Source organism: Cydia splendana, chromosome 18 (assembly GCF_910591565.1).
Source record: "Cydia splendana chromosome 18, ilCydSple1.2, whole genome shotgun sequence".
Lineage (NCBI taxonomy): Eukaryota > Metazoa > Arthropoda > Insecta > Lepidoptera > Tortricidae > Cydia > Cydia splendana.
In genome coordinates, this window is record NC_085977.1 from 16,034,532 (window position 1) to 16,059,952 (window position 25,421).

At 38.8% G+C, this 25,421-nt stretch overlaps 1 protein-coding gene, 1 long non-coding RNA gene and 1 other non-coding gene across 6 annotated transcripts in view; all 3 read left to right on the forward strand.

Annotated features, from left to right (window-relative positions):
* The window catches only part of LOC134799167 (uncharacterized), a 514,174-nt gene that overhangs the window by 432,861 nt on the left and 55,892 nt on the right, over positions 1–25,421 (forward strand). The gene's annotated exons all lie outside the window — the stretch shown is intronic.
* Positions 1,837–10,180, forward strand: LOC134799627 (bromodomain-containing protein DDB_G0280777-like). 4 transcript variants are annotated; one of them, XM_063772065.1, is made up of 9 exons: positions 1,837–1,996; positions 2,977–3,094; positions 4,167–4,285; positions 5,213–5,409; positions 7,189–7,287; positions 7,868–7,948; positions 8,665–8,725; positions 9,216–9,469; positions 9,885–10,180. In XM_063772065.1, exons 2-9 carry the CDS (start codon positions 2,997–2,999, stop codon positions 9,981–9,983), a joined length of 1,008 nt encoding a protein of 335 aa, XP_063628135.1. In that variant the 5' UTR covers positions 1,837–1,996; positions 2,977–2,996; the 3' UTR covers positions 9,984–10,180. The 4 variants fall into 4 exon arrangements, with proteins under 4 accessions (XP_063628135.1, XP_063628136.1, XP_063628134.1 ...); XM_063772066.1 differs by having other exon boundaries at positions 7,204–7,287; XM_063772064.1 differs by having other exon boundaries at positions 7,186–7,287; positions 9,885–10,179.
* Trnaa-ggc (transfer RNA alanine (anticodon GGC)) lies at positions 5,065–5,136 on the forward strand. The gene has a single exon. It is a non-coding gene; the product is annotated as a tRNA-Ala (tRNA).

Genomic DNA, 25,421 nt, shown 5'->3' on the forward strand with positions numbered 1-25,421 from the left:
ATATCGGAAACAGACCGAATAACTGAAACTCGAATTGGCTTAATAGATAGTAAGATATGTGGTATGTGCTAGGTTAGTGGTTTTAGATATCAGAGCCTCTACCATCAGTTTTAACATTGACATAACGCTCACGTCTACGTAATTTACTTTCTGTACATCTCGCTTCCACTATTGCTCGCATATGCGAGTACGAGCGAGATGCATAGAAAGTAAGTTACGTAAACGTGAGCGTTATGTCAATGTCAAAACTGGTGGTAGCCGTACAGAGGAGCTTTATGTATTCTAGAGATGGGCAAAATATTCGGTAATTATTCGGTAAATATTACTCTCAAAAACAAACAAACACGTCGCAAACAAGCATATGGGCCGCTTGATAGTAAGCAGTCTTATAGCCTATGGACGCATTGGACGCCCCTGCAACTCCAGTGATACATGCGCGTTGCCGACCCTAACACTCCGCACCCTCGTTGAGCTCTGGCAACCTTGCTCACCGGCAGGAACACAACACCACAGTGTAAAAAGTAACAGTGGACCGACGCCTTTGATGTTTGCGTAATTGCCGACACCGCACAAGAACACAGTAGGGTTGACTGCCCAAAAATTACAAACATCTCAAATAAGACAAGCCCTGTAAGTAGTACCGTGCTACTAACAATGGCGGTGTATGCAGCTCGGGTAAGCAGCTTCGTCGAATGACTGTATTGTTTTAAAGACTGTGACAACACTGTGAGTTAGGGTCTAGTGTTATTTGTAGAGATGCAACGGATAGTTGTTTGGCCGGATACCGGAAACCGGGATATTCGGCCTGACCATTGGTGGAATAATCGGTATCCCGCCGCCGAATATTCGGCCGGCGGAACTATACTTACATTTTCGTTTTTTAGGTGCGCATTGTGCAGGTTTTGACCTGTTTCGTAGTAAACGTTCGCGCGGACTTATTTCAACTTTTTAGCCTTTTCTAGGTTCGAAATTAATGCGCGTGCAAGTGCGTGGAATGTTTAAAAAAAAATAAACGAGTACGATTATGACCGTGACTGTTTCTTAAATCCAATTTGTTTACTCCGAAAACAAGCAAAGTTACTATCCGGTATCCGGCCGGATAGTAGGTCACTATCGGGTATCCGGCCGGATATTACACTAATGGCCGGATAGGCTGGATACCGGATAGTAACCGAATATTGGGTGCATTTCTAGTTATTTGGCTGCGGTTTTCTGTAAGCACTGTCTATAACTAGTCTGTAGTGTATTCAGCCAGATTTGTTGCGTGCGGTTTGTTTTTGTCCGCCGCGTACGAGGGCCGACTCTCAATACAATCGATACTCGATACTTAATTCACAATGAGCCTTATCTCAAAGCAATAAAGCTTACAAACGGTAAGTCATTTGTGAAAAGTGTACCAATTATTGTTGACTTAATAGACGATTGATAGATCTTATCTCAAAGCAGTAAGGTTTAAAATGGTTAATTATGATACAGATACGGTTGATCTTTCCCTAGTTTCTAAAGGGTAAATACAGGAAGTAGAATGGACCATTAGTTTCCGGTTCGCACCAGTTTTATTAACACAGGATTTACTTGTGTTTCATTAGCTGCTCTTTTACTCTTTCGTAACGGTTAGGTTGAAAGACTATTCATTTATATCATTTAATATGTATTGGGGTTATTCCGTGAAATGTATTGGTTTCCATACATTCCACGACTTATCTCTTTCCGCGCAGACTCTATCACATACGTCCGAAGATGTATCTATTATCTATATGTATATATATGTAATTTAACCTTCAGCAATATTAAATAAGTGCTCAACCTTTTTCAAGCTTGAAAAATGACAAATGACACATTTGTCAAAAACCGATGTCAAACAAGAGGGCTGACGTCGGCCGGACCGACGTTATCTTAATGACAAAAATTTGTCACAATGTAACGTTTTCTGGATAATGATAGCCGTAAAAACATCTATGGTTTCTAAATTTCAGTGAAGCATATTCTTTACACGGTTAGTATACTTAAAATCAAATCCTTAAGCGAGCAATTCATGTTTATTTATATATATATTTCGGGGATCTCGGAAACGGCTCTAACGATTTCGATGAAATTTGCTATATGGGGGTTTTCGGGGTCGAAAAATCGAGCTAGGTCTTATCTCTGGGAAAAAGCACATTTTTGAGTTTTTATATGATTTCCGAGTAAAGCTCGGTCTCACAGATATTGGAATTTATATGAAACACTAGCATGTGACGTCACGTTCAAATTACCTACTCATTATAGTTTTATAAGGGTTTTAAAATATAAATTGTGTCTAAAAATAACTGCTGTATACGTTTCTCTATTAATCTTCTGGTACTTTATTTCATGCATGGTGTAAAATAATTTATTTTAAATACAGTCATTCTTCAGTCAAAAAGCGCTGGTGGCAAGAGCGTGCGAGTTTAGTCGCCTAATGAGTTTTTCGGAACTTATTGACGAATATCATTTGATATTTGCCAGTCGCTTTTCGGTGAAGGAAAACATCGTGAGGAAACCGGACTAATCCTAATAATGCCTACTTTCCCCTCTGGGTTGGAAGGTCAGATGGCAGTCGCTTTCGTAAAAACTAGTGCTTACGTCAAATCATGGAATTAGTTGTCAAGCGGACCCCAGGCTCCCATGAGCCGTGGCAAAATGCCGGGATAACGCGAGGAAGAAGAAGACCGTCATTCTTCAGTAATTTCAGGGCACATTGCCCGTATAGTTAGAACCGATGGCCATTGGGGCGGAAAGATTCTCGAGTGGCGACCGCGTACCGGAAGGCGCAGCGTGGGTAGACCCCCCACAAGGTGGACTGACGACCTGGTAAAGGTCGCGTGAGTCCGCGGGTGGCGCAAGACCGGTCATTGTGGCACTCTTTGGGGGAGGGGTATGTCCAGAAGTGTATGTCCTCTGGCTGATATGAAGATGATGATGACAGTCATTCTCCCTATTGATAAACGATTCCAGGTCCCCGTCTGCCCTATGGAATGGTGGCACATCGGGCCCCTGGTCCTCGCGCTGCTGGTCTTCCTAGTGGCTGGCACCGTCATCGAGCGACACGTGGAGTCTGCTGTGCTGCGCTTCGGTGAGTACCCTAAACCACAGAATAAATAGTACTACCGTACAGAAAAGAAACTTCCTACAGAACCGAAGTTTGACAGCGGTTCAGGGTCGAATCATGATGTCCCTTTCTAATATATGGCACTATACCTTTCGGCTATTTAGGGTTGTCAAAATTTAAGCCATTATCTTATCTGTGGTCGTGCACTCCAAGGAACGTCCGAAATACATAATCTGTGAAAATTTCAACTGTCTAGATATCACGGTTCATGAGATATAGCCTGGCGACAGACAGACAAACGGACAGACGGGCAATGGAGTCTTAGTAATAGGGCCCATTTTACCCTTTGGGTACGGAACCCTAAAAACGGGCATCTTAGATAAACTTCGTCTCCAAGAAATTAATTTATTTACCCCAAGAAATGTACCCAACTTAACACAACAAGAATATAGAGTTATTCGCCAGTAACTGGCCACCTGTTAGTAACTGGCCACCCTAAACTAAAAAGGAATTCTATTCACCTGTAAACTCCTGTATAAGGTTATGTCTGTTACTAAAGAATCTCCTTGCCAGTAATAGTACATTGTGTAGGGGTAAGTGAGATTTTGTAAGCGAGGTCTATAATGCCTGCGGCTGTCGGGAATTAAAACCCGAGCTTACAATATTCTTGCCCCCGAAGTTTCACACAATGTTTTTCATCACACTTGCGAAGAAAAAACTAAATTTTAAGCGAAATAATTCCTAAATACAGTGACATATCAAACATTCATCAGCCATATTGTTATTTTTTGATAGGTTAGGCATCGAAGACACAGACCGTCGGCATTCAGACACGATTAAAAATAGTGTAAAAATATTTTAAAGGTCTATTAAATTAATCAAATTATTGTTTAGGGTTCCGTACCTCAAAAGGAAAAAACGGAACCCCTATAGGATCACTCGTGCGTCCGTCTGTCTGTCTGTCTGTCTATCTGTCTGTCACAGCCTATTTTCTCGGAAACTACTTGACCAATTAAGTTGAAATTTGGTACATATATGTAAATTAGTAACCCAAAGACGGACATGTAACGTAAATAAATGAACGGCCAACGGACAGACGGGGAGTCTGCCCTATGGAATGGTGGCACATCGGGCCCCTGGTCCTCGCGTTGCTGGTCTTCCTAGTGGCGGGCACCATCGTCGAGCGACACGTGGAGTCAGCTGTACTGCGCTTCGGTGAGTACCCTAAACCAAAGAATGAATAATAGTACTACCGTACAGAAAAGAAACTTCCTACAAAACCGAAGTTTGACAGCGGTTCAGGGTCGAATCGTGATGCTCCTTTCTAATATATAGCATTATACCTTTCGGCTATTTAGGGTTGTCAAAATTCAAGCCATTATCTTATCTGTGGTCGTGCACGCCAAGGAACGTCCGAAATACATAATCTGTGAAAATTTCAACCGTCTAGATATCACGGTTCATGAGATATAGCCTGGTGACAGACAGACAAACGGACAGACGGACAATGGAGTCTTAGTAATAGGGCCTGTTTTTACCCTTTGGGTACGGAACCCTAAAAACGGGCATCTTAGATAAACTTCGTCTCCAAAAAATTTATTTTATTTACCCCAAACCCCAAGAAATGTACCCAACTTAACACAACAAGAATATAGGATAATTCGCCAGTAACTGGCCACCTGTTAGTAACTGGCCACCCTAAACTAAAAATGAATTATATTCACCTGTAAACAGAATTAATTTTAGTTGGCTAGTTATTGAAGGCTGGCCAGATATTGAAACCTAATACTAAAATGAATTCTGTTTATAGGTGAATAGAATTCATTTTTAGTTTAGGGTGGCTTAACACAACCATGTTGTTGTGTGGTCGGGGGTTAAGTAATGCGCCAACGCATGTGCTCAGAGGTGGTCAAAGGTTGTAAACCTTAGAATGCAGATGACGCTAGTGACGTTGTCACAGTTGCAATGACTTAAATTCGCGTTGATTGACGGAAGGTCAGCTGGCGGAATTGGTAACGCATTGGACCGGCAATACAAGGATGTGGGTTCGAGTCCCACGTTGGCCAGAGTTGATCATCGTTGATTTTTTCATTGTGATTGACATCTGTATGTACAATTTATAGGTGGCAACTTATTTTCCAGTTAACCACCGCCAGCCCCAGTGCCAGAGCCAGGCCACAGTAGGAGTGACAGCCTGCGATGCCCAGGTGCTGCGTCAGCAACAAGATGATTGGCTGCATCAGCAGCTTCTGAAGCATAAGAAGGAGTTGGAAGAGCAGGAACAGTTGCTGCGGAAACTGCAACAGGAAGAGTTGCAAGGAGAAGAGCAGTTGCAGCAGGTAAATGTATAATTTATACTTTTCCACATATTTTTTTACTAGCTTTTGCCCGCGACTTCGTCAGTGTGGAATTAGTGACAGCAGCTAAAGTAGGTATAGCGCCTGGATAATTGCTATTGCATACAATTCGCGCATTGCTTACTTCAATTATTAAGCAATTCATTAACTCTTTCAATTCCCCCTTTGCACTCTCTTCTGGGATGATTTCCGACATAAAAACTATCCTATGTCCTTCCCCGAGACTCAAACTGTCTCTATACCAAATTTCAACTAAATCGTTTCAGCGGCTTAAGTGTGAAAGGTAACAGACAGAAAGACAGACAGACTTTCGCATTTATATTAGTATGGAGTATGGATATGGATTAGTATGGATTTAAAGCTTGACAAGATTCCATTTGGCCCTGAGATATTGTCGCTGCAAGCATACATATGGCAATACATAATATGCGTACGTCATGTATAGTCAAAGAAAATGTCAGTACAGATCATGTCAACGACTAATTTTAAAACATTGTTTATTGGAATGCTACGGAATCTCTCGTCCTTTAATAGGGAATATTGCGTAAAACTCTGCATAGAGGGTGTTCAGTTCGGTTTCTGCCTCTCTATCTTCGAGCAACACCGGCTTCCGACACATCGGAAGGGAGGGGCCCAAGCGATATCTCACCGTACAAATCTTTATGCCATTTTTCGCGGGGGGAAAGGTGCACACAGTCGCACTTCTCACACACTTACATACAAAATCCAATCTGTAATGACGACACAAATACATAGAAAATGACACACGTCAAAGACAAATCTTGCAAACCTCGATCTCTTTTTGTGTACGGACGAGTGACAAGTGTCACAACACGCACACTAACACATTTTCGTTGAAGTATGTTATTGTATTCTGAGAGATGAGAAGTCGGATTTGTCGCTCGACCGATCCGCAATTTGTACTGAGCGAGCAAAATCGATAAATCCAACAATTACATGAGACTAAAATATAATAATTGTGTTTGAATGTAATTAAACGTATGATATGTAAAAAAAAATATTACATGTGAAATGTAACACTTTCTTTTTGTAAATTTGATGTCCCCGACCTCTTTTTATAACAAAAAACCGAGCAAACAGGTATTTTTGTGCAGCAGTGTTCACGCGCGCGTCTGGACTCGGTCTAGTGAAAAATCCAAGTGCAACTAGTTTTATTACCCGCGCTAGATTAGATTGACGCGCTAATCTTGTACCTAGGCAGAGGGGAAATAGTGCGAATGCCGCCTCCCTTCCGTGTTGCTCGAAGCTCTCTATCATATATATTGATGCATCAATGTCATAGTGAAAACTTGTCAAATAACGGTTTAATACCTACTATGTATAAGTTACTCTATGGTTTACTATGTGCACTAGTGCTGCACTCTGGCGGCAGAACATTACAGTAATACTCCCTAATATTGATGTAAATGTTTTAATGCACTCAAAATATTTTCTTACATTTTTGACAATGTTTTTTGGCATGTTTGTGGTAAATTGTTTCAAATGTGAAATATTTTCTTCTTGTTTACATCGGTTACATGCGATGACTTTCAACATCTGTTGTTAAAGAATCTCCTTGCCAGTAAAATAAATTTGTACCATTACAAATCCGCAACATGGCCAAACAAAATCTTTTCGAGGCAAATTTATTTTAACATTTTTTACACAGTCTAAGAAAGTATAAATCGCTGACCAAATGCCAGAAAACATTGTCTTCTAGTCAACCATGTGTATATGACTTGTATAGTGTAAACATAGCAGGACGAATTGCTGCAGCAGAGGTTGATGCAGAAGAAAGAAGAGTTAGAAAAGCAGGAATTGCACCAGAAACCGCCGAAGCAGGAGTTACAGAAAAATGAGGTAAATGTATGATATGCGTATTAAAATTACTGAGCCCGAATTAAGAGCCCATTAACGTGCACACTAGCGCCACTGCTAAATAATCGTGATTATTTAAATGTAACCGAAGATATTTAAAAAAGGGGGCCGCTACGTACTGTATTGTGTATTTAAGTACCTTTTGAATACATCAAACTAGTTCTTATGTTGCTGGATTAGTCGATCTATGAACTCAAAACAAAAACGGCCACTTTAACTTTGGACACATAGATTGACGAATCCAGCAACATAAACACTAGTTTGATGTATTCAAAAGGTACATAAAGTTGGTCAAACAGATCTTGTCAGTAGAAAAAGGTGGCAAATTTGAAAAAATTGAATTTCGCGCTTTTTTCTACTGACAAGATTTACTTGACCATCTACATATAAATGCAGTACGTAGCGGCCCCCTTTTTTAAATACCTGTCGTAAAATTTAAGTGATCACGATTATTTAGCAGTGGTGCTAGTGTGCACGTTGATGGGGTCTTAAATTCCTTGGCCGTACAATTGATGAATCTCTGATAGAATGAAATGATAATATGTAAAGAAGTTATTACCAGGAGGCGCAACAGCAACAGGAATTGCTGGACCAAGAGCTGCCGCGGAAACAGATGGAGTTCCAGAAGCTGCTAGAACAGCAGGTAACCATAACATTGCTAAATTGAATACATACTAATATACTCATGGACAAATTTAGAGGAACACAAAAAAAAGGGTTAGTTAATTTAATTTCTTAATTTCAAAATTAGTATTCAAACTTTTTTTGCGTTCATCTAGTGTATTATAATTGCGGTAGTAACTCTGTCTGTCTGTTAGCTGTTCACGCTTGAACCACCGGGCCGATTTAGATGAAACTTCGTACCTTTGGAGATATTTTGTGCCCAAATGAAGGACAGGATTTCACAGGATGGTTTTCATCTCTGAAACCATGTATTAAGTGAAAAGGGGGTAGAATTCATTATGGAAGCGGTAAATGGATATAGTTACTAATACTACGGAGACGAAGTCGCGGCCAGAGGCTAGATTTAATAAGAATAGGCGATGGTTAACCAAGGCATGAAATGCACACATTTTAGACAAGGAAAATAGTTCGAGTCAGAAATGGATGTTTTTACCCGAGTCAAACAGTCTTCTTTTCATTTCGAATACAAGTAGAATACTTACATCTGTATTTTACAAAGTATACACTTGTAGTATTCCTTGAGATAACTTTCACTGAACAATGCACCATTTTCTTTTAATCCATGGTTTATGATGTAATCAAGGGAAAATTTAACTGTTATAATAATTTATCTTGCACCATATAAACAAGGTAATTACTTGTTTTACGAGTATTCAAACAATTGTAATTTTATAGCACACTGAGACTCTGCAGGAGGTAAAGCCGAGTGAAAAGAAGAGTTTACCTAACACGAGCGGTAAGAAAGACGTAATAAATGTAAATGATTAACTGAAGAGGGGAGTGGACGAACGCTTCCCCGTACAAACGTAGTTCTCATTTTCCTTTCTGCATAATCATATTTTGAAAAATATTGTAGACACTTTGATGAATATTAACCATATTATATGCCCTTTTTTCTGACTTTTTTCGAGTTCAAAAACTCTAAGAATTATTAGTATAACATTTAGGATAAGGAGCGAAAACTCCTAACACTTATAATATTTATAATCCTTCCATGACGACAGTGGGACCAACTGGAAAGTATACCCTTTCCAACAAAAAAAATGGAAACTGATGTACATTAGACTCCGAGTAATCGATAAACTAAATACATTAAAAAATAAAATAAATAAAGATCCTAATGAATATAGCCTCCTTCTTTTCTTGAAGCTGGTTTGAAGCACATCGGCCTCTTTGGCTTATTTTCTACACCTCTCCTTCTACATTCAATAATTCTTTGCTACCAGTTACCCGTCAGTTATCCGCATCTCAAGCCGCACAGAAGCCCAAAGTAGTCTCGTCACACCTCCTGCAAGAGCCACCGTTGGTGCAATCTTTACACCAACAAGCAGCGCAGCCTATAAACCAGCAATCATTGCAACAGCTGCAATCGCAGCAACGGAAAGAGCAAGAAACAATGCAGGAATCGCTGCAACAACAGCAACAGCAGCAGATACAAGTACAAGGGCTGCTGGTGAAGCCGCAGTCGCAGCAGCACAGTGTAAGGTCTCCTTAACTTGTTACATGTTTTACGTTTTTGTAATTATCCAATTTATATTCCTAAGGCTTTTTATTTGATGGTAAGGAGAAGACCTTAAGTTTCCCGTTTCAAATTGGGCAAAAATGCTCTTATTGACAAATCAAAATTTAATTTGTGGTGGCGAGTTGATGCCGATTAATGGCCAAAGGGTCCCACTGATTACCAGTTCGCCGGACGATATCAGCCTGTCAGTTAAACGCAAATTTTGACAACTCCGAACAACTGACAGGCTGATATCGTTCGGTGAACTGGTAATCTGCGGGCCCCTTTCAGCTTCGAGTCTTTCAGTAAAAGTTAAAGACATCAGTTGGAAATACGATATCTCATAGTTAATTTTCAGTTGGCGAGCCTCATTAATCCGCTGTTCTTGTTGCAGGATAGACAGCCAGCATTGCCCTTCGTCGCCGTCTCCGAAAAAAGCATCCTGAAACCCACAAGCAAGACGACCATCGGCAGCAAAGCTATGGACATGTAGTTCAATCCAAACACCTAATCTTCCGTATTACCTTCTTTCTATAACTGTCCTAATTTGTCGAACATGGGCCCCGAAACATCGGAACATCAAGAAATTCAACAGGACCAATATCACAATATCGGAAAGTTTAGCACATACATAAAAGAAATGTAACATAAAAGTAATAAAAATACGGTAAAAACATATTTCTTCAAATTTTTACTAAGCCGAACCATAAGCAACTAAATTAGAAGCGTTTGCGTCACGCAGTATTTAAGTTTCAAACTTGATGCAATCAGTAGTATTTGGGAAAAGTATCGATAGTGGAGAACCCTTACCTGTCATTAGATTTTGCCCCCTAAAATCCTAATGTCTGATGATGATTCTATCGATTCCTCGTCTCTGCCATGACGGGATATTCCGTATTTGCAGACGGTCCGAAATGTCAGTCAGAGTCCATTAGCCCCAACATCTAAACGCGAAAAAATAGCATTTGAAATGGTAATATCTGTCTGTGGCATAATTGGATGCAGATTTCTCCGTTCATAGTGGGTTCATAGAAAGAATGTGAGTCGCTTAACTTCAGACTCGGGTAAATCCATCTGTCAGATTATGCGATTTTGGTATTAAGAATAGGAAATAGGGTAGATATTTGCTGAGAGGGTCTAATGGATTTACCCGATTTTGAAGTTAAGCGACACATGTAGTATTTATGGACGCAAAAAACAAGAATACTGACAGCGTCTTACAAAGTCTCGTTCCTTCGTAATTTATTCATCATCAGACATCGGTATTCTGAGATTCAGGATCATTATCAGTTATCATACACAAAAGTTAAAAACCTGTACTCTTTTTTAAATAACACCATTTTTGTAGTCCTTTCAGAAAGCATACAGCATAATAAACATGTCGGTTTATTATTTACTAGCGACCCGCGCCGGCTTTGCACGGGTTAACAAATTATACACTTAAATCTTCCTCAAGAATCACTCTATTGATACGTAAAACCGCGTGAAAATCCGTTCAGTAGTTTTTGAGTTTATCGCGAACATACAAACAAACACACAAACAGACAGACGCGGCAGATGACTTTGTTATAAAAGGTGTAGTGATTATAATTATGTATTTGCACACAGCTGTATATACAGGATAATGTGACAGGTTATTCCCAATAGGCTCAATTCCGTGGGAACACTGTGTACTTACCTCTAATTACATTAATCTATCGATTATATTTGTATTCAATTATCTACTACCTTGATTAAGTAATTATACGATTAATCTGCCGTTGATTGAGATTTAATATGTATGATTAAGGCATTTATGACAGCTTCGAAGTGCGAGCCGAGCTCGCGCCCCAAACTATTTTTTAAATATTTTTATTAAGATGCGACTCACGCTTGACTTCTTATAGGCAGATTTGTCCACAATTATCCGCTCAGCTGAACAAACAAAATGGTTGGTCAAACAACAGGGCTAAAGGCCTACGAAGCCTCACAAAGGAACCAATTCCATTACTTATTCCAAACAACTTTTTATTTGCAACACGTTAAATGTGTTCGGGCGCGTTTGTTTAGGACTAAGATGTTCATATTCATATCCCTGCCGAGCTTAGGGAGTCGAGCACGTGTACACACCAGTGTACCATATGTACATTACGAAAAGTAGGAAATTCGCAACGAGTGGCGATAAATTGAAACACGACCGAAGGAAGTGTTTAAAATCGACACGAGTTGCGAATTACCTTTTCGCACGTGTATTGTACAACGTTATACAGTACATATAAATTTTTAAATTTTTGACATAGGCACGAATTGGCCTTAATCCCGCCCTAGGGCGGTAAAGTATGTACTGTACCTTATGTACTGTAAATACTCTTTACAGTACATATGGTGATATGGTAGGGCATGAAGTACCATCGCCCGCACTGTTAACTGTACATCGGTGGACCTTATGCCTTTGTAATAAGGTCCACCGATGTACAGTTAGGAGTGTTACTGTTTGTACTGTAAAACAGCGGTCGGCAACCTTTTAGCAGCCAAGGACCACATAGCAGTTAACGAAGTGGACGCGGGCCGCACTTTGTTAATATTTATGACTTTATCTGACATTGTCACTTGTCAATATTACATACAAAAGAGCCAGGGAGGCTTTGCGGGCCGCAAGTGAGAGGTTCGCGGGCCGCTGGTTGCCGACCGCTGCTGTAAAACATTGTACGATACATGTGCCAATTGGGTGATTCGCAACTCGTGTCGATTTAAAACACTCCCTTCGGTCGTATTTTAATTTATCAACACTCGTTACGAATTTCCTATTTTTCGCACTTGTATCGTAATGTACTATTATTGCACACCTAAATAAAAAAAAAACAATACAAAAATAACAGAAACACAAGCAAAGATAAACAACAGGCGGTCTTATCGCTAAAAAGCGATCTCTTCCCGACAACCTTTAGGTAGCGGAAATTAATAAACTTACACATGTCAGTAAGTGTTGCCAATGCAATGAAAGAAACCTATCACAAAACAGAACACACACAGAAGTTCGAATCTCTCTCCTATAGTGTATCTTATTTATACCTATGACATTTTTGATACGTTAAGTGGAGATGGAGTCAAAGGAGACTGCTATGCACATTCTCTGTTCCTGCGGACCACTAATGTCCAAAAGAAGTACCTATACCTAGGGCGACACATACTGGAACCCTATGAAGTACAGAGCATTACGGCCCAAAGAATCTGGAATTTCCTGGATTCAACGGGCATTAGTAAATAAATAAATAATAAAAATAAAAATAAAAAAATAAAAAATAAAAAGCCTTTTTATTCCGTAAACACTTGTACAAACTATTTTTAAACTAAATACTATTTTGTGATAATCTAGTAGTGTTAGGACCCCTTCCGGGTATATAGGCCTCCTCCAACCTTTTCCACCGTTCTCGGTCTTGTGCCTCTGTGAGCCAGTTGCTCGACACTCTCTCTACGGGCATTAGTAGTGAACTTTAAAGGGCCGTCACAATAGATCACAGCTTGGTCGAAGTGGCACTCAAAGGCCCACAACAACCTAATAAATAATAATAATAAATACATTAAGTGCTCCTATTTTTGTACACTAGACAGCAAACTTCGTGCTCCTAAATACATAATAACATAAGGGATTTCCGATGCATTCCACTTTGTAACTCTGAATATCAAATAAAACAAATACATTTTCACCTCAGCAGCTCGAACAAGGGTACTTTGCTTCTTAAAAACAGTGAGCAAAATGCGATTTTGCTCACTGAGTAATTTTGTCTCACTCAGTGAGCAAAATCGCATTTTGCTCACTGAGTGAGACACACTTAGTGAGCAAAATGCGATTGCGATGCGACCTTTATAGTCCAATGTCATTTCAACATGCGGGGTCTAATACAAGTTCGATATACTTGGGTTCTATTATCTCTGTCCCTCTAGGTATGTTCTCACTGCTTAGGGTGAAAAATGTTGTGTACTACACGAGATCAAAGTTATTTACATCTCGTGCGCTTTTGAATCCCTTACTACGCTCAAGATTCTAAATTAGATTCACTCGCTACGCTCGTGAATCTATTATAGAATCTTTCGCTTGCACGGGACTCAAAATAAGCACTCGAAGAAATATCAAACTTTGATCTCTTGTTGTACAAATAACAATAGTAACACTATGCTATTCGCTCCTTATTCTAATTCCTTAGCGTTAAGATTCGTTTATGTTTTCGGTAAAAGAAAAGTTAAAGCTTGATAAATATTTAATAACGTTCATTTGAATTTGATTTTTAATTCTTTTTAGTAATTTCCTTTGGTACCGAGGAAAATACTAATTGTAAGTAAAACACCTACCTAAAGCATAGAGAAATATAGTAAGAATAGAGTGCTCACTTCATACATCAGTTTTAATACCTAAAAGACTATTATTTTCGCAGTCGACATCTAGCATCGACTAGCGGAATTATCAGTACCGCTACTTGATGCTAGAATTCTCTAGTGTCGCGACTCACGAAAATTGTACTGAACAACAATTTACAACAAACAATAAAAGCAGAAGGAGTTGATAATAGAGTTCCGGTTAATCCGGTTATAATACTTATAATATTAGCTGAAAATTGTTGAGCATTTGACTTTTCGGTCGCCGGAACATCTATTGTCAAGTAGCAGTACTGATAATTCCGCTACTCGATGCTAGATGTCGACTACGAAAATAATAGTCGTTTTGGTACTAAAACTGATGTATGGAGTGAGCACTCTATCTATTTTTATCTCTATGCCTAAAGTTACACTAGTTTACACTTTTACACTTTAAAAAAATCACAAATCTACAAACAATAAAAATTCATAAATAGAACAACCGCTAACCACATTACACCCGCGTTCCAAAAGTCGATAAAATCAAATCACGGAGCTAATCCGCCGGCGAATCGGGTAATTCTCTCGAATTTTCCAGTCTTCTCGAACTCTCGTCGGCTGTTCGGCAATTAGGGACTTTAGCCATTCCAAGATCCGATTTGGCGGGAAAATAATGTTCTGATTTTAAATCTGATGGAAATACGGTGGGGCGTCTGTGGAATGGATTTAATCAGTAATAACGACTTAATAATATATCTACTGATATAATGAATGTAAAAGTTTTTTTGTGGATATTTTTACTTAATCAAAGACGGTTGGACTGGATAGGCTATATAGGGAAATAGTTGATTCAAGAAAAATATTGAATCATATTTAGAATCGAAGGATTTTTGTGCATCTTGGTCGATCTTTACAAACCTAATTTACGCTTGCAGGGTAATACGTCAATAACTGACCACTGTTTAGTAACTGGCCATCCTAAACTAAAAATGAATTATATTCACCTATAAACAGAATTCATTTTAGTATAAGGTGGCTAGTTATTGAAGGGTGGCCAGTTATCAAAACCAGTTCTAAAGCTAACATGTTGTCTCCAGACAAACGTGATTTCCACGTGAATTTGCCGAATACCTACGAGCCGTGACAACTTCAATAAGCTTCACTTTCTCGAGCTGAAATGTGCCCCAGAAAAATATTCACATCAAAATAACTATTACGCGTGTGGCAGACATTTCTATTCCCCAAAAATATACTACAGCAAATGTACTCAGCAAAAGAAATGGCCCATTAAACCTAGCTATACATCTTCCCGCGCCCGAACACCGCTTGTAAAGACCGTTATGAAAATAAAATTATACGCAGGCAGAATCGAGTCAATTACATCGCTCGCAATACAGGCCTCATTACACAGAATATATTCCGGGGAATTCAAGTGCCCCATTTCGCACTGTACGCCACTTCACATTTATGTCACTTTTTATATTTTTAATCTACGGAATTTAATATGACGCACGTAAAAAAAGCGGTAGGTGGGAATAACCGCTATTTATTTTGTTGAAGAGAAAATGTAACACTCATTTCGACTATTTCGTAAGTCTCAAAAATTGAGCAACCATAATCCAAATACAACCTTATGACGTATTTATTAGAGCTCAGTTTCGTAGCTGAGAAATTTCGCGATAAGATGTCTTAAAAGTACACGCGTGTTTTAAATTTTGAATGTCGAACGTGGATATCAATGCTCGCGTATGTAGCGACATGCAATATTACGTCTTACAGTGTTGCGTTAAGTCACATTTTCGAAGTTAACAGCGGTAGAAGTTTAACGTTTTATTCACGGTGGTGAGTCGACCGTCAAGCGACTGTCATCGCGGCGTAGCTAGCCAGTTTAAAACGATCTTCATCCAGCAGTTTTGGAGGTCATAACAGAGTTCTTGTTAAACTGGTCTACGTGGATTATAATTTTTGATCCTGGGAGTGTACTGCACCATATACGGGGCTCATTAGGTCTTGATCTCTGGCTTAACGAGGCGAGTCTAATTGCGGGCAGGCTCCAGCAAAAATGGAGGCGGCAGAATGTATTACCGTAATTCGAAATTTATGTTTCACACTCTTTTAAACTTTTTAGGTTCGGAAATTGAGTTGGGTCTCTAGGGGTGGAGTGAAAAATTGGGAATTGTGAAGTTGCATGTACTGTTTCCAAGTTGCATTGAAGTGCCCTAATTAATTTGAGTTGGTTTTGTAATGGAAATCATTTGTTTATTCATTGTGGTGTCGAGTGTTTTGTTTTAGCGTATAACGAGCACTCGTATTTAATGGCAGGGTAAATTATAGGACAAAACGTATGTTTTGGGTTAACGGGACTCGGTGATAGAGGATACGGCTGTAATCAAAATGAATCATTTACATCAAATAGGAAAATAAATGCGCGAGTGACTAAAAATAAATTAGTTTAACTGTAAAATTAGCTTAAGGAAAATGTTCAATAATTCACTAAATAAAATAAACGGTCTCTCGAAGAAACTAATTCGATAGAGTTAGACCAAGACAAGTCTGCAACGATTTTGATAGCACACGCAGTAACGTAAACACCCCAATAATCGACATGTTAAGACCCAATATTCGACACCTTGCTGCCAACTTTATTGCTATGACATTATGATTGAAAATGTCAATTATAGGAGCTGTGTCGGGCACTGGAACCTCTACGTTACCAGTGATATTTATACGTGATAATATTATAGAAGTTTGACGTTTAAAATAACACTTGCACTGCGCGTGCTTTCAAAATCGTTGCAGACTTGTCTTGGTCTAACTCTAGATAATCTGCGTAGTCCTATTGCTTAAAAGGGGGATTAAAGTCAGGAAATTAAAAGAAAATAAAACATATGGCGCACCACGCGAAACTTGCGACGGAAGATATGACCGTCGTGCAGGTTTTTAGGTTTCCGTAGTCAACTAGGAACCCATAGTTTCGCCAAGTCCATGACAGAAGTCTGTCCGTCCGAGGCATTGCTCCGTGATCGTTAGTACTAGAAAGCTGCAATTTAGCCACCACACTCATATGATATGAAATTAAAACATAAATGTCATAAAACACGTATTTATTTATTGATATACGATTTAGAGAAGTCCGATTGAGAACGCTGATATAATGCATATATGTGACGTTCCACGGGTAAAGGTATCTTATGGCGATTGGCACTTACGCTATTGTTAACGAAACTCCATGCAATACTAATGCGATGCTACGTGATGTAAGCGCCGACCGCCATAAGGTACCTTTTCCCGTGGAATGTCACATATTATAATCCACCTGCCAACTGCACGGAGCGTCTAGCAATGCAAGTTGGAGAACTTAAAGAACATTCTCAAAATTTTCGAGAATTTCTGGAATCTTTCCTGACAAAATTCTCAATTTCTCATGCAAGTTTCCACATAGAAAGTTCTGATTAAAATTAGGGATTATTACTCAATATTCTTAACTGCTGAAGGCTGTTTCATTTGTATTTGTATTTATTTATTTGCTGAATATGGGTTTACAAAGGTGTACAATAACATATTAATTAGTGCAACCATACCCTGCTTGGTGTAGCATGCAAAATTTAAAGTAGGTATAGTCGCACTAATAACATAAAATTAAGATAAAAATATTAGAAATTACATGTCAGATTAATTATTAACATTAGAAAAGTCATGCAATTCATTATTTACAATTTCAAATTCCTATTACTATTCCATTTCATAATCAAAGTATTCATGTATGGAATAAAAACACATGTCATTAAGCCATAAAAATAATTTCTTTTTAAACTTGTTGATTGGAAGGTCTTTTATGTCAGCTGGCAACCTATTAAATATTTTTATACACACAAATGAACTTCTAGCTGTTTGTTTGAGACAGGTTTGGCATTTAATACTTACGTCACTCGTTGGCGTCTATTTTAAGTGTGATAGAAATCGAAACTAACTGTACCTCTAGTGTTCATTTTATTCGATAGTACGATGTGACGTACGCGTTTGCGTTAAGTGTCAAATAAATAGACATAACATAACGCAAACGCGAACGCTAGTCGGGCTATCGAATAAAATTTAATCCCAACAAAAACATAAATGTGAAATGAGAGCTAAGTTCAATATTAAGAATATGTGTCGTTGTTGACTCGCTGACAAAAGAATTGAGATCTATATGAGTGCCAAGTTCTGTGTTGTGTAGAAAATCCTGAAATTATACAGGAGTTGTCTTGGCTAGTTTTTACGTATAGGCTACTTTTCTAAAATTTGGTTTGTTGGTAAAAACTAGCCAAGTCAAATCCTTTATAATTTCAGGATTATCTACACAACACAGAACTTGGCACTCATATAGATCTCAATTCTTTTGTCAGCGAGTCAACAACGACACATATTCTTAATATTGAACTTGGCTCTCATTTCACATTTATGTTTTTGTTGGGATATCATTACTTTTTGTACAGAAATTACTATAGTAGGTATTCATCATAAAAGCAGTTTGCCTAAGCTGAAAAGGAGACCCTAACTAACGCGCGGTCAATTGTTAAAAAGTTTCAGTTTTCACATTTTTTTCTTTTTTATACGCCTAATAGTCTAGCTTCATGCCAAATATCAAGTTTCTAAGTGATCTAGAAGTGGGTTAGGTTTTTGGTTTATAAGTACATATTACCTAATTAATTTTTTTACATGTAAATATCAATAATTTCCCGTTTTCAGATTTTTCCCTCTATATAAACCTAATAGTCTACCTTGATGCCAAATATCAAGTTTCTAAGTCATCTAGAAGTGGGTTAGGTTTTTGGTCTATAAGTATGTATTAATTTTTTTTGTTTCCCTCGAAATGTCAATAATTTCCAGTTTTCAGATTTTTTCCTCTATATACACCTAATAGTCTATCTTGGTGCCAAATATCAAGTTTCTAAGTGATCTTGAAGTGGGTTAGGTTTTTGGTCTATAAGTATTAATTATTATTTTTTCCATCTAAATCTCAGTAATTTCCAGTTTTCAGATTTTTCCCTCTATATACACCTAATAGTCTACCTTGATGCCAAATATCAAGTTTCTAAGTGATCTAGAAGTGGGTTAGATTTTTGGTCTATAAGTATTAATTATTATTTTTTCCATCTAAATCTCAATAATTTCCAGTTTTCAGATTTTTCCCTCTATATACACCTAATAGTCTACCTTGATGCCAAATATCAAGTTTCTAAGTGATCTAGGAGTGGGTTAAGTTTTTGGTCTAAAACTATAAATTATTTTTTTTCCCTCGAAATGTCAATAATTTCCAGTTTTCAGATTTTTTCCTCTATATACACCTAATAGTCTATCTTGGTGCCAAATATCAAGTTTCTAAGTGATCTAGAAGTGGGTTAGGTTTTTGGTCTATAAGTATTAATTATTTTTTTTCCATCGAAATATCAATAATTTCCACTTTTCAGATTTTTCTCTCTATATACACCTAATAGTCTACCTTGATGCCACATTTCAAGTTTCTAGGTCATCTGGAAGTGGGTTAGGTTTCTGATCTATATGTCAGTCAGTCACAAAAATGCCGGTTTTTAAACGTTAGTTTATCAGTAACTGTTTGAGCTACGTTTATGAAATTTTGTATTTTGGACAAGCTAAGGGGCTTGAATACATGTGCCAAATTTCATTAGTGTAGGTTAAGTAGGTTTCAAGTTGTGAAGGGGTCAAAAGTAGCTCGAAATGGTTCGTGTAATATTACACACGGTTGCTGCGTCGCCAGTTCCTTTTTCTTTGAACTTGGCTGGACACGCTACCGCGTGTCTAGAACTAGGGGCCCGATTCGGATTTTGAAATAGACATCTATTAGATATCTTTTACTACATAGTCCATACTATGTAGACAAGCTCTCGGACATGTTGGTACCTGACATTTTGTTTGATAGGATTATTATCCCTCTTTCCTCTACTGTCCGAAATCTGGGTATCATCATGGATCAGACGCTTTCTTGGGCTCCTCACGTAGCCGAGGTGAGCAAAAAGATTTTTGGATCTCTCCATTCTCTTCGACGACTACAGAATTTCCTCCCTCTTCACACCAAACTAACTCTTGCTCGTTCTCTATTGCTCCCTCTTCTTGACTATGGTCACGTTGCATTTTTGGACCTTACTGAGGAATTGCTGGATAAACTTGAGCGTCTACAAAATGTTTGTATCAGGTACATATTTGGCCTCCGTAAGTACGATCACATTTCTGAATTCCGCTCTCAGCTCGGGTGGTTACCGATCCGCCGACGCCGAAATGTGCGTGTCTTGTCGTTGCTTTTCAACGTACTCTTTAACCCCTGCTCTCCATCTTACCTTACCGAGAGATTTAAGAGCGCTATTACATTTCGGCGTTGAGCGAGTTTAGGTATTTTACGCGCTGCGGCAGGCCGTGCGAGCTCAGTACGCCGATCCCTTCTACCACACTCGCACTACAATGATGGATTAAACATTCTTGATCCTTCGCGAAGCATATTGAAATCAACCATAACAACACTAACTGTACTTAACTTTTAAAGTTCTAAAACTGTTATTTGGTAAGTACGAAAATACAAAATGCAGCGCAAATGTACATAGGGGCTGTTCATAAATTACGTCATCTATTTTTGACGATTTTTGACCCCCTCCCCCACCCCTCAAATCATCCAAAAATCAAGCTTCGGATGAATCTGTTTCCTCCTACGTCATGTTACCATCATCCGATGTCCAGACCCCTCCCCCCCCACTCCTCCCATTTGAAACGACGTAATTTATGAATAGCCCCATACTCGTACTTATGAAGGTATATTACTCGAAAGAAATTATAGGTACCTACTCGCTTATTTACATGTTTCGTCATTGCATTTGGTACCTATAGGTTGTAAAGTTTGTATCAACGAGGGTTTAAAAACGAACTGGTACTGAGGATCTGATGATGATTAAGGTGGTCACGGATACCAATCAACCATGTAGTAACATGATTAGGCTCGTTTGATTCGTCTCAACAAGATCTTTGACACTGAAGATACACAGGGTCTGATGATGGAGCTGGAAGGTGGCCACGGGTACCAGTCTATCATGTAACTAAACAACTTCGTGTTTGGGCTCGTTTGATTCGTCTCAACAAGATCTTTGACACAAGACAGTACTCAGGGTCTGATGATGGAGCCGGAAGGTGGTCACCGGTACCAATCAACCATGCAACTAAACCATTTCGTGTTTAGGCACGTTTTATTCATCTCAACAAGATCTTTGACACAAGGTAGTACTCAGGGTCTGATGATGGAGCGCGAAGGTGGCGACGGGTACCTGTCTATCATCATCAGCTCCATCATCAGACCCTGAGTAGTATCTTGTGTCAAACATCTTATTGCGACGAATCAAACGAGCCCAAACACGAAGTGGTTCAGTTACATGGTAGACTGGTACCCGTGGCCACAGTCCAGCTCCATCATCAGACCCTGAGTACTAACTTGTGTCAAAGATCTTGTTGCGACGAATCGAACGAAGCCAAACACGAAGTGGTTTAGTTGCATGGTTGATTGGTACCGGTGACCACCTTCCGGATCCATCATCAGACCCTCAGTACTACCTTGTGTCAAAGATCTTGTTGCGACAAATCAAACGAGCCCAAACACGAAGTGGTTCAGTTACATGGAAGACTGGTACCCGTGGCCACAGTCCAGCTCCATCATCAGACCCTGAGTACTAACTTGTGTCAAAGATCTTGTTGCGACGAATCGAACGAAGCCAAACACGAAGTGGTTTAGTTGCATGGTTGATTGGTACCGGTCACCACCTTCCGGATCCATCATCAGACCCTCAGTACTACCTTGTGTCAAAGATCTTGTTGCGACAAATCAAACGAGCCCAAACACGAAGTGGTTTAGTTACATGGTAGACTGGTACCCGTGGCCACCTTCCAGCTCCATCATCAGATCCTGAGTACTATCTTTTGTCCAAGGTCTTGTTGAGACGAATCAAACGAGCCTAAACACGAAGTGGTTTAGTTGCATGGTTGATTGGTACCGGTGACCACCTTCCGGCCAACATCAGACCCTGAGTACTATCTTGTGTCAAAGATCTTATAGAAACGAATAAAACGAGCCTAAACACGAAGTGGTTTAGTGGCATGGTTGATTGGTACCGGTGACCACCTGCCGGCTCCATCATCAGACCCTGAGTACTATCTTGTGTCAAAGATCTTGTTGAGACGAATCAAACGAGCCTAAACACGAAGTGGTTTAGTTGCATGGTTGATTGGTACCAGTGACCACCTTCCGGCTCCATCATCAGACCCTGAGTATTATCTTGTGCCAAAGATCTTGTTGAGACGAATCAAACGAGCCCAAACACGAAGTGGTTTAGTTGCATGGTTGATTGGTACCGGTGACCACCTTCCGGCTCCATCATCAGACCCTGAGTACTATCTTAAGTCAAAGATCTTGTTGAGACGAATAAAACGAGCCTAAACACGAAGTGGTTTAGTTGCATTGTTGATTGGTACTGGTGACCACCTTCCGGCTCCATCATCAGACCCTGAGTACTATCTTAAGTCAAAGATCTTGTTGAGCCGAATCAAACGAGCCCAAACACGAAGTGGTTTAGTTGCATGGTTGATTGGTACCGGTGACCACCTTCCGGCTCCATCATCAGACCCTGAGTACTATCTTGTGTCAAAGATCTTGTTGAGATGAATAAAACGAGCCTAAACACGAAGTGGTGTAGTTGCATGGTTGATTGGTACCGGTGACCACCTTCCGGCTCCATCATCAAACCCTGAGTACTATCTTGAGTCAAATAAATACATATAGAATGTCAGGTCGTTTCAAATATTTTTAATCCTGTCCGGTAGTTTATTAAACTGTACCATTATAAATTATAATACTATAAAAACAGTGCTAGGATCAAAGTCTCTCGTTGCGGTTTACACGCACACAGTATAGCGTTTTACACGGCGCCCGCCGCACACAATGATAAAAAACCTCGTCATCGCCGTTGAAAATGTGCGGAGCCGACCGACACACGTCCTGCCTCTACAAGCTCTGCCGCGGCACTGAGCTGGCGCAGCGCGCGTCATCGGTAATATAGAGTAGTTTTCAAAAAATTGCCAAAAAATTATAGTAGAATTTCATAAACACTAATGTATACCAACAGTATAAGCAAACTTTGCAGATTGCTTGAGTATGAAAATGACTTCGATATTAAGTAGATTTTCGTAGGAATTGACACTTGTTTCGGAGAGAAAATCGAGTTCGTTTTACTTTGATTTTCTCTTTCTCAAAGGTATGTAGGAAAAATATAGTTTGATATGCCTAAAGTACAGGGTATTAGTAATACAAAAGGCTACAAATATAATGACCACCAAAAAATACTTTGGTACCCTAAATAAAAAAAAACATGCTTACCAAAAAAAATTACTGAACACCAAAAAAATAAGGCCTAAAAATACAAAAGTACCACCGTTTTAATTACGACTGCCCTTCAAATTGTATTCAAATACCAAATATATTGAATGACCACCAAAAATCATTAATGATCACCAAATCTTGAAGACCAAATTAATGCGATATTTTCACCTAAATAAACCACTATTATTACCAAAAAATTTATACATATTACCAAATAAAGTAGACTGATGCCAAAATTACTAGCCCCTCCCGCTCAACCCCCCGTACCCGCACCGCATACCTACCTAACCTAACCTACTTTTCTAGTAGCATTTCGTTATGCTACTAGAAAAGTAAGTTAAACTGCTATCAGTTAAGTGGGTTAGGTTAGGTTAGCACTGTGACCCTTACAGAAACGAAATGGTACTATAAAAGTAGGTTAGGTTAGGTTTGAACTACGACCTTTACAGAAACGAAATGCTACTATAAAAGTGGGTTAGGTTAGGTTAGAACTGCGATCCTCACAGAACCGAAATGCTACTAGAAAAGTGGGTTAGGTTAGGTTTCAACTGCGACCCATACAAAAACGAAATGCTACTAGGAAAGTGGGTTAGGTTAGGTTTGAACTGCGACCCATAAAGAAACGAAATGCTACTAGAAAAGTGGGTTAGGTTAGGTTTGAACTGCGACCCTTACAGAACCAAACTGCTATTAGAAAAGTGGGTTAGGTTAGGTTTGAACTGCGACCCTTACAGAAAAGAAATGCTACTGGAAAAGTGGGTTAGGTTAGGTTTGAACTACGACCCATATAGAAAATAAATGCTACTAGAAAAGTAGGTTAGGTTAGGTTTGAATTGCGACCCTTACAGAAACCAAATGCTACTAGAAAAATGGGTTAGTTTAGGTTTGAACTGCGACCCTCACAGAAACGAAATGCTACTAGAAAAGTGGGTTAGGTTAGGTTAGAACTGCGACTGTTACAGAAATAAAATGCTACTAGAAAAAGGCGACGAAGTGGATTAATTAATTTAATAGCATTATATTTAATATTTGCACATTTTTAATAAAAATGGGGTTACAATTTTGGTGGTCATAAACTATTTTTGGGTTTACAATGATTATTTTGGAGTAATTTGCTTTAATAGGATAGCAAGATTTAAAAATTTGTTTATAATTTTACATTAATATGGGGTTTGAAATTTGGTAATCATTTACAATTTTTGGGTTCACAATGATTAGTTTGGTGTCATTTCCTTTAAAAGGATAGTAAAATGTAATAAAATTGGTAATCATTTCACATTAAAATGGTGTTATAGTTTTGGTGATCATTCATTATTTTAGGGTGGTAAAATATATTTTTTTGGTATTAAATTTTACTAAATCTGGTGATCAGTTAAATAGCAGCCAATACAAAATAGCCAGGTTTAGCAGAGTAAAATTCTCAACATTTCCAAATAAGAGCTCGCCATTCAGTGCTTCACGGGGTTTTTCGGAAACGACCATCAGAAAAAAAAATCATTACTAATTTAATAAGTCCTTTTTCTAATATTCACAACGATATTTATAAAGATAAGAAGACGCTTTTACTGGAACAAGTACTCATTGTTTCTAATAATGAGCGCAAAGACCTGAATTTCGTCGACTAGTATCATCAATTTTGCATTATTTCGACTTTTCTTGTAAGAGCGCTCTTAATTATCTGGCTGAAGGCAGTGAACACCGCTTACGTTCAAGTGCTAATCTTACGCTTGCTATTCCCCCGAATAAGACACGATCGTATGCGAATTCGTTCACGGTACGCGCGGTGAAGTTGTGGAACGAGTTGCCCCTGTCGCTCAAACGGTCCCAGTCTGTAGCGTCACTCAAGGCTAATTTGAAGAAACGTATGCTTTCCAACCAAGCGTGATTTGGTTAAGTACTGATATTTTTTTTTTTTGTTGACACTTGTGTGTATATATATATATATATATATAAATATATATAATTATATTATATGTAATATATGTTTAGTATTTATGTATGTAGCATGTATTTTATTTTATAATATTATTTATGTATTTTATTTACTTTTGGACGTTTTGGTTCGTTTACTTTTAAAATGTTACTGTGCATTCCGTAAGTTTGTCTATCTAATTTGAATTCTCCCCTCATCTACTCGAAGGTTAGCTGGAAGAGATCCCTTACAGGGATAAGTTCGCCTTTGTACCTTTA